Here is a 15,528-nt window from a genome sequence, read left to right on the forward strand (position 1 = left end):
GGGGTAGCGCGGCCGCGCACCCTGGTGCGGGTTTTCTCCGCGCTCAGGTAGGCGAGGAGAGCGGGTACCACCGAATCATTTAGCTCCAGCTCATCCTTGAGGTTCGGGAGGGATGAGGTAGATGAAGGGGAGGGACTGGGAGGACGCCAGGCCTTTTCGTTCCGTCGCAACAAGGTTGTAGGGAAGCGGGGTGAGGGTTGTTCGTAGCGCTCCTGTGGAGCGGCTTAACCAGCGGGTGTCTGACGTGCCTTTATCATCGCTTCGCTGTAAACTTAGGTCGGTTAAAAATGATTAGCAGCGACGGCGAGTCTCAGAGTGCGGAAACACCCGGTTTTGACCCCCTGCAGAAGCAGCCGGTGCCGGCTCTGGGGCCGTCCCAGAACCCGTCCCGGGCTGTGGCCCTGAGGCCCAAATCTTCCCAGCGAGGCCTTGTACCAGAGGTGATTCAACACCCAGGTATAGTTTCCAGTTTATGTCTTGGGATAAGCTATGATAGTGTTAATGCTGGTGAAAATAACTGATTTTCTCTTACTTGGGAGGTTGCAGCCCTCTGCTGCTTTTCTTACTGCTGTATCTTTTTTTAATTACTTCTTAGCATCTTCTTGAACTTGCCCTCCTGCCTAGGTCTGTTCTCACTGAAAGTTTTTTAGAGATTTGTTGCGGGGTGGGCTATATTGTCTGCAGCGTTTAAAGATTGTAAGTCCCAAGTTACACATGAAAAATACTGTAGAAGTTGCTAAAATACTGGGTATATACTGCTGCGCGAATGTTCATAGAGATCACTGAGGGAAAGGTTTAACTGCAGTTACAGATGCTTCAGAATGCATTTTGAATTCTGTCTCTTCAATTAGTTGTATTGCTGTGAAGGCAACTTTTTATGTGATTTGGCATTAAGAGTTTATTTAGTTCTTCTTGACTGGGAGATACTTGTGCCTGAGTATATGGCAACCCCAAAGCTGGATATTTAGTCTGTTCTAGAGTTGATGCAGGCAAAAAAGATGTCATTTTTTCTCTTAAATCTAAAACAACACGCTGATCTTTCACAGAGGTGGATGACGTAGGGAATGTTAATTGGTTATTCTATACAAAAGCTGCAAGTCAAAGACAACTGTCCAGACATAAGGGTTCTCCTAGGAACTGTTTGTGTTTGGAATGAAACTCGGAAGCAGGGGTTTGCCTTAGGTCTACTTCTCAGAATTTCTAGAAGTTTCTTATGACTTAACTGTGCTTCACACTGTCTTCTGAAGAGCATAAGGCCTCTGTGGTAGGACAGGTGAAACGTGAAGCAAGTTGGTCAAGTGGTGTCCTGGTTTCAGGTGTGGTTAATGGTGGGGGGGATTGCAGCTGTTCCGGTAGGTACTTTGTCCTGGCCACCTCGGTCGGAGGTGTGTATGGTCACTAAAACTTACAGTGCTAGGGAGGTCCATGGCTTCATAGTTCTGTGGATTTAGTACTTAAAAGCTTTGTTGTTTTTAAAAGAGGAGGTACACAACATTTCAGAATTCCTAGTATCATTAATGTATGTTTCAGTGCAAAGCATTACTGCTCTAGAGTAATTGTTTTTGTTTTGGGGTTTTTCTGAGAAGCATCTAGAAGCATTTACTGTAAACAAACTATCAGTGTGTTGTTATTTTCTTGTTTTTGTTTAAGAACCTTTTCTTCAGAAAGCAGCCTGTGCACCCCCAATTCCATCAGGTAGTCCAAACAAAGGTCTAGAGAAGTTGATTGCAAAATATAAAGAGGGAGTCATAAACCCAGTATTTGCCTTGCATCAGTTTGCACAAATGCACCATGTACACCTTGAACTGAAAGAAACTGCTGTGGCAGGTAAATACTTATGCTTTTCTTGAATTAAATAATGTTTGATTATCCTTGAGATGATAGGAATTTCTGCAGTTAGTATTGACGGCACTAACAGAGATTGATTTATTTTATTGTTGATTGCACTACCCTCCCTATATGTTGCTTTTTGGCCACTTTTATTGTTTACACAGCTGTGTCTCATAATAAATTACTACAGAATTTGATCACGTGAGTTGTATAAATTTTTGGGTGATCTTAGAGCTTTGTGGAAAGTGCATAGAGTGAAAGCAGCCAAAATTCTTGTAGAGGTGAAACGGTTGAGTTGTATTGTGATCAAATTGTCTTTTTGTCTTGTACTTGTCCTTGGAATGAATGTGAGCACTTAAAGCTACTCCTAAAAGTACCTTGAAATAATTTTACTAATTGTGTCTTCTTTTTTCTGTCCTTTAAAGGTGATATCATCGCAGGGTCTTATTTTGCCTTTTGTGCTGTGGTGGATGGTGTTCGCTTCAAGACTGGACTGGGAGTAAGCAAGAAGCAGTCTAAAATAAATGCAGCTAAATTAGCTCTTGATGAGCTGCTGGACTTGGAGTACACAGGGACAAATGCTTCTGAAAAGTCAGGTAAATATTTTAGTAACATCTAATCAGGAATTGAAAATCTTGGCTTAGAGGTTTCCTATACAAAAAATCTCTGTAGCATCTGTCAGGGTTTGGTTTTTTCAGTCCTTTGGGCAGAGCTATTTGTTGATTCTGAAGTTGTCTCTGGATATTAGGAGCTGCATCAGTTTGTAGCACAGAGCAGAGAATACTGATGGTACTAATTTATATGTTGTTACTGCACTTGATTTGCTGCTTACTACATAACAGCAGTATGAAGTTGATCCTAAGTGGTTTCAAATTTTTATGATTAAAAGGCTTCAATGCTGAATTACTACTTTCAAAAGAAGTCATTGTAATGTTAGTTTTCTTTTAAGGGTTGCTACTTAAATAGTTTACTAGCTTACAGGGAGTTAAAAATCAGAAAGGAAAATTCTCAGGCTATTAGGAACTTTAACCTGCTAGAAATCGTGAGATTTTGAGTGTTTTGAAATTTGGAATGTTCATCCCAGCTTAAAATGTGGTTAAATTCTTAGGTCATCTCTGTTCTACTACTGCTGAGCCCCAAATTGCAGCAAAATCTGTTCCTGTTTCAAGGTGCCATTTTGGTAAGGAATAGTCATTTTTCTCTGTTGATTCAAATTACCCGGCAAATGCTTTCAGTTTTTCTTTTTTTAAAATGCTTTTTTCAATAAATTTACTGATCTCAGTGAAGTTAATGTTATTTTAAACATCTTCTCTGTGAAGAATGCTGTAAAAATTACTGTCTGAAAACTGGGAAATTGACTGTTCTAGAAGTGGACACAAATGGAGTAAATTGCTTGAATTTCAGTGGTGAATTGATGAAATAGAAACTATGTTTCTGTCTTTTCTTGAAATACTGTGTGCAGCAGGTGATCAAACTTGACCCATGTCCCTGATTTATTACTATATATAGGAAAACTGCAAAGTGTTTACATAATCTCGTCCTTTATTTATTCATTTCAACTCTGATAACCTTCAGAATCTGTATGTTGATAGTAGTGCTTGGTTATTTGGCAAGTAGCTGATCATGTCTTGTTTACCCTCTCCCCCATACCCTGCCCCTGCAAATTTACGTATTATGGATTTTTATTGTTTTATTTAGAAGGAAGAAAGTGTATATATAAAAAAATAACACAAACACTTGCAGAAGTATTTAACAGCCTGACCTCCAAACATCCTGAGTACCAAGGTTGTGGCAGTTCACTGGCTGCGTTCATCATTGAAAAAGGTAAGTATGTTTTGATTGTATGGTGGAGCAGAAAACCTAGGCTGGTTGTGTTCCCAGTGAGCCTTGATTAACATGTTTCTGATCTGGTAAATAAATGTTTTATATATATATAAAATGTGTGTAGCTTCTCATCACAGAATCTTAGAAGCACAGAATCTTCCTTGACATATTCTGTTCTGGCAGCTCTGTTGGGTGCATTATTGTGCTGCAGTCATGCAAATACTCAAGACCTACATAAGCATTTCCTTGTGCTGCCTCAAAGAGGCGTAAGGCTGTATAGACCAGTATGTGCCCTGAAGGGAGATGAAGCCTGTGGAGAACCCACACTGGAGCAGACGTCTGGCAGGAGCTGTGGTCCATGGAGAGAAGCCCACACTGGAGCAGATTTTCTAGCAGGACCTGTGAACCTGTGGGGTACCTGCACTGGAGCATTCTCTACTGGACTGCAGCCAGTGGAAAGGACCCAGGCTGGAGTGGTTGGTGAAGGACTGTATCCTGAGGGAGGGACGCCATGTGGGAGCAGGAAATGCATGTGAGGAGGAAGGAGCAGCAGAGTCAAAGTGTTAGGAGCTGATGCTTCCCCATAGCCTGGTACCTCACATGCAGGGAGGAGAGGAGGTAGAAGAGTCAGGAGTGAAGTTGAGCCTAGGAGCGAGGAGATGTAGAGAGGGAAGATGTATTTAGTTTTGGTTTTGTTTTTCACTATCCTACTCTTATTGCCATTAAGTTAATCTGCCCCAAGTTGAGTCTGTTTTGCACATTACAGTAAATGGCAAACCATCTCCATCCTTATCTTGACCTACAAGCGTTTTAATTTTTCTTTTTGTTAAAATCTTACAGGTTGGAAAAGACCTTTAAGATCACAGAGTTCAGACTGCTGGGGGATGAGGGGATGTGTGAGAGCAGTTTGGTGGGCACCTGGCAGCCAGGCCAAGTTAACTCACTGTGATCATGTACAAATAATTATTTTCTGTTCAGGTGGAAAGCATGAAGTTGTAGCTCTAGGAACAGGAGAATGTAATTACAGTCAGTGCTTTCAAACTTCTGGAAGAGTGTTGCATGACAGCCATGCTATTGTTACTGCAAGACGTTCACTACTTAGGTGAGAATGTGTGTATACTGTTACCTATGCTTTTGCAGTCAGTTCTTTTCAGTTTTACAAATGTAAATATGAGTGTACTTGCATTTTATAGTTAATACCTTCTGGATTCTTTTCAAATCATGTGAATTAAATATGAGTGTCTATGTATAGGTAAACAAAGCGGTGGTTTACACATTTACTTTCTTTTAGGTACTTTTATAGACATCTTTTGCTGTTCTATAAAGACAATTCAGCAAGGAGAGAGAAATCAATATTTTGCACAGCACCAGGCTCAAAGTTGCTTATCCTAAAGCCAAATACAACTATCTTTCTCTACATGAATCAACTTCCAAAAGGAACTGCTCGGTTAAAACCACTGGTGTAAGTACCTCAGGTTTTTTTTCCGATTCTATAGTAGATTAATTTATTCACAGTGGCAAACACATTGCCTATGTTTCAACTCCTACATTTATCTTTACACTTCAAACTACTTTTATGTTTTTCAATAACATTTTTTTTTAAATAGTTCTTACATTTAACAGCAGTAGTCACTGGTTTACCAAGTTATGAACAATGTTATTTTGTGTCCCTTAGGGCAGTGCAAGAGAATTACATTTCTGAACATCATACAGCCCTAACATTTTCATATATACAAGGCAGCTAGCTGCTTTCATGCTCTGTTTGAGGTGTTAGAAAGGCAGTCTCGAGAACTGGAAGTCACAGCCAGTTAATTGCTGTTGTGCTGACTGAGGAGGCCCCTTCTGTTGGAATTGCAAAAGCTTCTAGATGGCTTTCAGTGTCAGCCTACTTTTAAAAGGTGGCTTGTGAGACTGGGTGTAGTTTGTAAGCTAACTGTAATAGTTGATGGATCACAGGTTCAGCACTTTATCTCTTGTTGACAATTTTGATGTGAGCTTTCTTGACACAAACTCTAGGAAGTCTTTTCCTCTAATACAGCATATTTACCTATGTATGGAGTTATTTAAAGATAGTTTTTAGAAGAGAGCTACTTGCAAGTAATCCATTGGGTGGATCCACTGAACTATGTTTTGCTTCACTGTTTTGTCTCCCTGATGTGTTGTATCAGCTTGTTTTAAATATTTTGAAGAATTGCAATGTAAGTTAATGTTTTAAAGGAGGTAACCTTATAGTTGCTTTTCACAAGATGAACAGCCTGCACGTAGTATCTGTCATGGTGCAAGTATTTGTTTTCTGAGAAACAGTAACAGTATTAGGTTCCACTTTAACCTGTGATTAGAATACTTTCTCACTGAAATCCATTTTCTTCTCTTCAGGTATCTCAGTCCACAATCTGTGTCTGCTTATGAAGCTAATGAAAAATTGAGTCTCCATGTTGCTGTAGAAGGCAAGATTTACCTAACTGTTTGCTATCCACCTAAATCTTCTACAGTCAGCAGTATGTCAGCTAGTGACAAGTTAACAAAATGGGAAGTGGTTGGTGTGCAGGGAGCATTGTTGAGTCACTTCATTGAACCAGTGTATATCAACAGTATTCTTGTAGGTAAGCTTAATGTGAATTTCAGTGTTATTTTCATATACTTTCATATTTCAGTTTGATTACATTTTATAGAACGTGAACTGAACCAAAAAGGTTCCTTAAAGAGTTACGATATTTTTTGGAAAAGATGCTACGTGTGGATTTTTTTTTTGTTTCATTCTATCTTTGAAATTCCCGGGTGTAAGACTCAATTATGCTCGCTGTTTTGGCACTGTGATTTTGTTTTAGCTTGGCAGATTGCCCTTCCTTTCCTATGTACTAGACCAACTGAAGAAGTTCACCATAGTTCTATAAAAATCAAATTTTATATACTGAGAAAACATGCAGTCAAACAAATGATATGTTAACAGTTCAGTCAAATCTGGTGACTTGAATTGAAGTGACAGTGTAAGTCACTTAGCTGTAGAATCAAGCAGAGGTGGAAAAATTGCTGATATTTAGCTGATGATACTCAGTTTCACCCTAGGGTATTGGTTAATGCAAGTAGATGTTTTGTTGAGGAACAGGGACTACCAAGGTAATAGTGAATTCTCAGGATTTTGTGGCAGTCAGGAAGACTGTACTATTATCAGAACACATTTTGGTAGCTTTAGTTTATGTGGCTGAATTAAATTAATGAGCATTATCCTGAAGGTTTTCACGTGTTTCTTTCTCTCAGTATTTGGATTAAGAGACTTAGTACACAGATGTCTGAGTTCACTAGACATGGAAGATGTAGCAGCTCTTCCTTTCCTAACACAGAACAAGGTTTTAGAAGTGCTCCAAAAGATCTTGAAAGAATTGGTGAATGCCTGCCTGTTCTTTTGAGGAAGTTTGGGCGCTTTTGAAGTAAAAGTTCTGTAGTGCTCTTCAGTGGTATTCAAAGTAAAGATAATAATCTATAACTTATTTCTCCTCTATTAAATAGAAATTCTATGCTTGTTCCTCAAGATGCTATGAACCAGAATATGTTTATTTAGTAGGCAGTGAGAAGTACTGTTGCATATGGAGTAACATGAGCAAACTCCAGCATATTTTCTAGTCCAGTACATCAAAGTTAGTGTTGCACCTTCTATTTTAATGGTGCCTTCTGCAAGGTAGGTGAAGAGTTGATGAATGGTTGTTCCAAAAAGGAAGAGACGTGTAATGAAAATAATAATGCCTTTGGAGAAGCTGAAATAAATCTTACTCTGTGAAGTGAATAGTGGAACTGATTTTTACAAACATTAATTTTAATGTAGACCAATGGAAGGGTTTAAATTCTTAGGGTTTTGTTTTGGTTGGTTGTTTTGTGTTGTCTTGTTCAATTTAGTGGAATTAACTGTAACTGATCTTGATTTGTTTAATAGGAAATGGAAATTGCAAGGATGTAAGAGGACTAGATATAGCTACAAAGCAGCGTGTTGATGATGGACTTACGTCAAAGCTTCCCATGCCTTATGTGGTCAACAGATCTCACACTTACTTGGTGAATGCTGCACACCTAATTCAAGTAGACTTTGAACAGGTGTCTCTTAGTTTGAATTGGTCATTGTCAGATGCATCACTGGAGGTTGTGGATGGATTAAATGGAAAAACCATTGAAAGGTTAGAATTTTTCTTCCTTATGTTGGAAATAATGGTTAGCCTTGCTGTTTTATACTGGTTCAGTGCAGTATACATTTTTTAGAATCTATGCATGGAGGCCACAGTACTACCCAAATGAAGGAAGTTCTGTCCTGTGTTAGTTGAATGTGTTTAAGATTAGATGGAGTTAAAGAGATCTTATAATTTTACAGTGAGATTTCAAGGCATGAAATCCCATAGGTTTCCAATTGTCTTTGTTGTCTGCTGTAGTGAATGTGCTAGTTTTCACAATAGGTAAAACCAATTATCATCCCTTTCAGATGAATTCCAGTTTGAAAACTATTTTTAGTTGGCTTGTTTATGTTCTCACAGCTTCTGATTTGCATTAGCTTTGCATATTGAAAGAGGAAGCAGAATATGTTATCATATTGACAAAGCAAAAGAGGAGAAAAAAATTCCCTCCTTCATCAAACCAATATACCGGTAATTTTTATTTTTTGTTTTTGTTACTGAGTTTTATTATTCTTTTTTTCATTTTTTCTACAGTTCACCGTTCAGAAGTGGCATTAACATGGCAAGTCGCCTTTGCAAGGTGGCAATGTTCAGTCGTTTCAGGATGCTTGCAAAGGAAGCAGAAAGGAATGATTTGCTTCAAATTGCAACATATCGTGAAGCTAAGGTAAGCTGGTATGGGGACATGTGTGAAGTTTTAATAAGGAGTCTCTTAATAGGTAGTCTCAAAGGTGGCTGCATAGCCAGGAGCAACTTTTTTCTAGTTTAGCTTCACACAGCAGAGTGTTTTTAGAGCAGGAGAGTGTTTTCAGAGCATGTTTTCAGAGTCTGTAATTCTTTCTCTCCGCAACTGAGGGAACTATAGGATGTATGGGTATTGTGTTCTACAGGGTTTGTGTTTGTTCTTATTACATCCTAGTGGTAAAGAACAGAGATCTAACATTCTTGAGATTTTTCAAGATCTTTCTCTCTTTTTTAGCTTCAATCTCAATTATACCAAGAAGCAAAAAACTTGCTGCAAAGCTACTTAGAGCGACATAATTATGGATCCTGGATTGTGAAGTCTCCACATATCGAGCAGTTCAGCGACTGACTGTGAGGCAGATTTTATGTGAAGTCAAGTTTGGGTGATGTCTGATTAGTAAAATGTTTAACTGTAGGGTTTGTATTTGCAGCAAGATAAATAATTCCAGAGCTGTTTCTTGTCAGTTTAAATGCAGTTATTAAACTGTCTGTTACTGTTTAGTATGTTCCAAAAGTTGATGTTATCTTATAGGCAGGAGTATCTAGCAGCTTTGCACATCTGTGTTGTTTTGCCCCTGACTGCCTCCTCATTTCTGTTCCCTCACCCGTACTAACTTACTTACCAACATGTTTTTTTTGTATTAGTGGCAGAGATGGCTATGTATTAATTTTTTTCTTTTCTCCTGCCTTGTTTATAACTCTCTTTAACTTTTGTTTGGTTTAGATCTGCCAAGTGGCTTGTAGTTTACTGTATGTTGTTTGTGGTAGAAGGGTTAAAAGTAGTCCCAGTACTTAAAAATGTGAAACTTTGAATTACCAAGCTGTTACTTAACTGTTTGGTGACAATAATTGTTTTTGGTAGTGAATTCAAAGCATTTTAAAGGCATCAAAACTGTAAATAATTAAATTGTAGGATGTAGTACAGAAGTTGCCAGAAACAAGGTTCCTTGAGCATGTGAGTGCTGCCCCAAAAGCTGTCCTAGAATCAGATGTAAGTGCTTGGGGATCAGTTGTACTCCAACCCACAGATTGTACTGCCAAGTACTCACAACATTGTTGGCATACATAGTAATCTGAAAAGTGCTGCCTATTGAGAGGGAAATTCCTTTTAAGTTGCAGTAAGAGTCTGATAAGATGTTGATAATGTTTAGAAGAATGTTGTTAAGTGCAATACTTGGATTCTGTGTGGTCGTGTGAAATACTAGTGTATTTGAGCTAGATAGTGCACTTTCTTGCACTATGTTGCTTGATTTTTCTGTTTTTCTATATCATACAAGTCTGAGAAGCTATTCAGTTATGTGATGCTTTCATGCATCGGTAGCAGTTCTGTGCCGTTGTCATGTTTCAGCTTCTTATTGTAGGAGGATTCTAAAACAAAACCCTCTGGATTTATTTTTTTTCCATGAATCTGTTTTTGTAACTAGATTATGCAGTCTTTACCCAAGATGATCATTGGTTGATTTTTCAGTTGTTGAAACTCACCGACTTGCTACTACTCTGTCCTTGGCCATTTTTGCTATTCTGCTGTTTTGTTTTTCTTACTATCTTTTAACTAGGGGGAGTAGTGTGGTGATGCTTTGTTTGTATTTTTGTGGCTCATGTAATATTTACTCCATGTGATGTTTCCTTTCTAAGAATGCCTGAAAGTGGCCATCATGTTCCAAGCTAGAGCTTAGCATTGCCTTTTTTCAAGGGTATTAAAACTTCAATAAATTTCCATGACCATGGTTTAGTGTTTTCTATGGTTCTGGACTGTTTTTTTCTGTGGCCTTTAGAGTTCTGCTGAGACATCATCACCAACGTGTTTTATGTAGTGAAGCTAGGAGCCTTACATATGTACAAGTAACTGAACTTTTTGTGCGTACCTCAGCTGTTTTATTAATGGGACAGCAAGTTGAAACATCTAGTAAACATCTAGAACCTCCTTAAGAGGTTCTGTTGTGAAAATGATGTGCTGGGCTTGATAGCTAGATCCTTGAGAAATGAGTTGATGATGACAGCATGGGTTCAGTTCTTGTATCTGGATGGGTTTTTTGGTTAAGTAACAGCATATGCAGAATGCATTGAGCTAGTGATGGTAAGCACATAGGTGTTCTATCCCTGTTTTTCCTCAGCTATTCAGTAATTCCAAAATGTATGGCTCTACAAGCCTGAGAGAGGCAAGAGTGTCATTCCAGCAGTGAGGCTGAAGATGTATTACTCATGGGTATGTGCACACAGAGCACGTACACACCATACATGCATACATACATGGCTAGCCACACAGACCAGAGGCAGACATGAACACGAGCAGCACCAGCAGCCTCTGATTGAGAGCTCAGCCTTTCCCCTCCCTGCTTGAGAAGAACTGAGGTCCACTGGTGCGAATCTATTACTCATGTACAGATACACCAGCTATACCCATATACATGTCACAAGGGGCATACATCTCAAATCTGACATGCATGTAACTTGCCACATGTTGAATCTGACATGCACTTTAAACCTGACATATATGTTGCATGCACAGGTCATGTGGGACACGTCACATACCATGTCTTGTCATGCGTCTCGTGTCGTGTATTGCATGTCACACGTATTACTTAGGTGTCACACATCACATTGTCATGTCAGATGTCGCATGACATGTCACATGTTGCATAAATACCACATGTCACATGCAGGTCACATGTAGCATTTAACGTGCCATATATGTCATACATGTCTTGTATGGAATGTCTCATACACGTAACATGTAAGTCATGACACTGCATCTCACTTCTTCCATCACATATCATGTGTAACATTTTTTACAGCTTAAAGGAAAAGGTGTGTACAGTACAGTTCACATGACTGCGTTTTCAGGAGCTTTAATAAGGTATTATTTTTTTCTAAATATTTCTTCTAAAGCTTGGGCAAATAAAAGAGTTGATCTTGAAGCTTCTCTTTAAGTATGAGAGGTATATAATTGCAAATTTGACAAAGATGTATGGAGACTTCATTTGCTGTATGTTGAATTTTATCAATATTTTTTAAACTTAAGATGTTTTCTCTGCTTTTTAACAAAAGGCTAACAGGCTACTAAATGGACTACAGTTACAGTGTTGCAAACCAAGGAGTAAAGTATGCTTCTGGTTCTGTCAAATGAAGCTAAATTGTTTCTTGACTAGAGCTTGACAGATGTTCCATTCCATATTAGTATTGACCGGATATGTATTTTCTAAATGTGCAAGTTTTAGTGGCAAGTCAATAGTTTTCTATAGATTTTATGAACAAATGTGAACTGATCTTTGTCGCTGTCTTTGGAGATGTGGTAGTTACTTTGTGTTACTGACAGTATATTTTTTTTTAGGCTAAGCTTTCACCATCTGTATTGCATTCAGTGTTACCTACCCTTATTATGTGCTATACCATGACAGCCTGAAAACGTCTTAGCGCTTAGGAGTCTAGTGACCACTACTCCGTATCTTGGATCCATACTAACAGTTACTTTTGAAGTTCTGCAGTTTTGTGGTTTGTCATGCTTCCTTACTGTTGCTGTTTTTTTGTCATTCCGTGGCCCTTAGAGAATGCAAAGTTACAGTGACTTCAGCATAAATCTTTATCTTTGAGTTGTTTTAATCAGAACTTATTATCTGAAAAATAATTTAGCCGGAAAACTTGTCAGATAAGATTACGTATTTGCCAGCGTTTTTAACATCAGTGAAGTGAATAGTTCAGTAGCATTGAACTAGATTTTTCAAATATATATTGAGATAGTCTAACAGTACTACTTTAAAAATAAGTGTGTGTCTACGATGTGAAGGCTATTTGTTGCAGAATCAGTAGTGTTTGGAGTTGGAGTACTGACGGAGGTAAATGTGTGGTGTGATACTGGAACATGTTTGTCTGCAAAGCCACGTGTTAGTGTGCTGCTGTTACTTCAGAGTGCAGCTTTCTCCTGTATATGAGAGGCTTCAGATGCAATTGATTCAAAAGGTTTTAGTGTTTAAGTCACTAAGTGAAAAATCTCTGTGAAATATGGATAATCTAAACCCACACCACTGTCACTGAGTTATATTATCTAGTATATTTTTATAGCTGTAGATCTTACTAGTTTTAAGTAATAAAAACTGTATTTACTATCAAACTATTATTCTGTTTCCACTCCATCTCTAATACTTGGCACTGGAGTGCAAGTTGGTGTCCCCTTGAACAAGCTTCCCACACTCAGTCTGTCAGACACAGACCTGATGGGGGGGTCCAACAGGTATTGGAGGGGGGCATTGGCTGTGACTCTGCAGGTTAGTGTCACTGCTAGGCAGTCTAACTCAGTTTTATTGTTGTGGTCACTTAGGTGTGGGTGGTCTTCCAAGATTCTGCTACAGTTCATCCAGAGTTGGTAATGGTAGTCCCACGTCAGTTGCATTCATATCATTCTTGCATTCTTAGGGGTGTTTTTAAGATTATTCTTTTTTTTTACTTTAGCTCATAGGCTCAATGTTTCATATGTATTTAAATTCTGTCTCCGTTTATTTAAACAAGATTTGTTTCATCCTTTTTGCATGCTTCTTTTAAGAATTCATGAAGAAAGAAGGAATCTATATAAATAGAAGTATTCTACAAAGATTGGCGAGGTAGAAATAATTTTTAGGTATAGATTTCTTGCCTGTTTTCTCATTTTCTGTGTCACAGTGTGTTTAGGTATTACTATAGGCTTTCATTTGGAAGATTTCTGATTTGAGAAGAGGGTGGAGCTGATCTGTTTGTGGCTGTGATGACTGACAATATTTTTCTAAGTCGTTGTGGGTGGGGACAGAGCACTTCTTCACCGTGGGAAGAGAAGATCAGTAGAGCAACAGATACCAATGCTGTAAGTATTTTCCCAGTTTTGGCAGAAAGCTATCAGTAATGCCTGTTTCCTTTTTGCAGCATTGAATAAACCTGCTGCTTTTTCCACTGTTAGTCTGTTTTTATGTGTAATATGAAGTACTCCATACCACACCCACCAGCAAAACACATCAAAGACTAAAAGATAGGCTGATAACTGTCGTAGCAGGCTTACTTTCATCAATTAGAGCTTGCATTGTTAGCATCGAGTGGTGGGGTTTGGATTGTAAAAGATACTCTTCTTAATTGTTTCTTTCTGCATAAAACTTGGAGTGTCACATATCTGACTCCATCTTCATTTGAAAAAAGCACATTTCTGAGGTTCCGCAAAAAGATTTTTGTGAATACTTAAGGCAGTATGTGTTCACATGTTCACATTTACACATTAATCATCAATTTTATGTTGGTTGTTTCTGGAAGAAATTGGCTGTGTAAGTGTTCTGGGACATTGGTACCTCAGTTACCTGCATAGTTATTTTTTCAGGTGCATTATTGTTGCCATAATGTTTCCCTGCCTCTGAAGACTTTCAGAGTGCTGCATGTTTTGCTTACACCGGTGAGAAAAACGTATCCTGCCCAATATACGATATAAAGCCTGTATAGTTAAGTAGAACAGCTCACAAACAAAGTTTGGGGTTTTGGGTTTCTTTGGGAGAAGCAACTTGGTGCTATTACTTCTGTATCTTGTGCTGTATGTCAGCATAAACCTTTTTTATTATGTTTTTAAAAGGTTATCTGCAGATGCTTTGTTTTGGGTCTGGTACGCTTGTATACTGGTCAGTCCTTTTTTTGGGTTCTTTAATTGCATTCTTAAAAAAAACAGAGTAGTAAGGCACTAGTGAAAAAGACTATCATTTAACAAAGAAGACTCAAGGCATAATTTTTATATATTGCTGAAATTTATTAAGTAAAATCTACAAGTAGCTTTTAATAATTCTTTTAATAAATAGTTGTCTCAGTTTTTTGACTAAGTGAGAACCAGTTAGTTTTCCAAAGTACGTTTTGAGCCCGTAGGGCTTACAGAAAGGATCAAATGTGATCTTAGAACAGTCTTATCACTCAGACTATCACACATACAGGGGTCCCAAAATGGACAGCAAGCCAGTAAGCCACAGGGCAAAATATATAAATTACTCATAATTAAATATTTAAATAAATAATGTAGCAGTGAAAATGAAAATCATTATCTGATTGTTTTTAGCATAGATCTCAGGAAGTTGGTCAGTTCTTGGTGAAATGCAGGAAACTTTTTCTGGTCGTTAGCTTCACATGTCTTGCATCCAGTACCTGGGGGAGTTAGGTCCTGCAATACAGATAGTTTTGTGGTTTGGTGATATCCAGTTAGCTTGCCAGCTAATTTTAGAAATGATACATCAACTTCTGTATTCTAAGTTTTTCTTTTAAGAAAAAAAAACACTTAATACTTCAGGACAGTAGCTTTTCTTCAGTTGTTAAGCAGTAAGGCATGATATGATGAAGCTGCTGCTTATCAAGTATATTTTTTTTTAGGTATAAAAATACTACAAGCTAAACACATAGACTATCTATGATAAAAACTGCAGCAGAGGCAAGTCTTCTAGCCTGTAGATAATTTCTAAAATCATACAAGGATCTCTTAGCTGTGGAATTTATGTAGTGTGTCAAGGTGTACTACATTCATTACTGGGTAATTTACAAGCATAAATTTATGGCACAGTTTTCAAAGCCATTGCTTGTGTAAATAATTTCTATGCTCCTAAAAGCAAGTTTTTGTTGGCAAAAGATGCCTTGCCTGATTCAGTAAAGAAAATTAACGTAGTATTTTCTAAAATCTTGACCTGTAAGGCTTGAATCTGTTTGACTGCACTGGATTATAGTGCAAATAGATGTCATACAGTTTAATGTTCAGATACTTTTCTGTAAATGGCTGTATTCTCAAGGGGTGATAAGACACAGACCTTGAGGCATAAAAAGCACTGTTACACTGATTCTGGTGTTGTTTTTCATTAACGCTTTTTTTTTTCTTTTTAAGAGGAGTAAAAATTTTGCTTACCATAAGACTCTGGAGATTCTTTTTGACATTTTGAAGATTATCAACATCCTCATCTTCAATTTCATTCTCCAGGGTGCTCATTTCGTCCAGGTA

The 15,528-nt window shown here is 38.0% G+C and overlaps 1 protein-coding gene across 1 annotated transcript; it reads left to right on the forward strand.

The window, feature by feature from the left end:
* Positions 1 to 287: 287 nt before the first annotated feature.
* Positions 288 to 8,904, forward strand: ADAD1 (adenosine deaminase domain containing 1 (testis-specific)). Its single transcript, XM_010008969.1, has 11 exons — positions 288 to 456; positions 1,651 to 1,827; positions 2,256 to 2,426; positions 3,000 to 3,010; positions 3,537 to 3,654; positions 4,633 to 4,756; positions 4,946 to 5,116; positions 6,031 to 6,257; positions 7,583 to 7,820; positions 8,346 to 8,478; positions 8,791 to 8,904. The coding sequence occupies exons 1-11, from the start codon at positions 288 to 290 to the stop codon at positions 8,902 to 8,904; spliced, it is 1,653 nt and encodes a 550-aa protein (XP_010007271.1).
* Positions 8,905 to 15,528: the final 6,624 nt, after the last annotated feature.

This window comes from Chaetura pelagica, unplaced genomic scaffold (assembly GCF_000747805.2).
Source record: "Chaetura pelagica isolate M959 unplaced genomic scaffold, ChaPel_1.0 scaffold221, whole genome shotgun sequence".
NCBI lineage: Eukaryota > Metazoa > Chordata > Aves > Apodiformes > Apodidae > Chaetura > Chaetura pelagica.

Coding starts and splice junctions, on each gene's coding strand:
- ADAD1 (XM_010008969.1), top strand. CDS start 288: ATGATTAGCAGCGACGGCGAGTCTCAGAGTGCGGAAACACCCGGTTTT. Junction 1,828..2,255: donor GAAAGAAACTGCTGTGGCAG/GTAAATACTTAT, acceptor TGTCCTTTAAAG/GTGATATCATCGCAGGGTCT. Junction 7,821..8,345: donor AATGGAAAAACCATTGAAAG/GTTAGAATTTTT, acceptor TTTTTTCTACAG/TTCACCGTTCAGAAGTGGCA.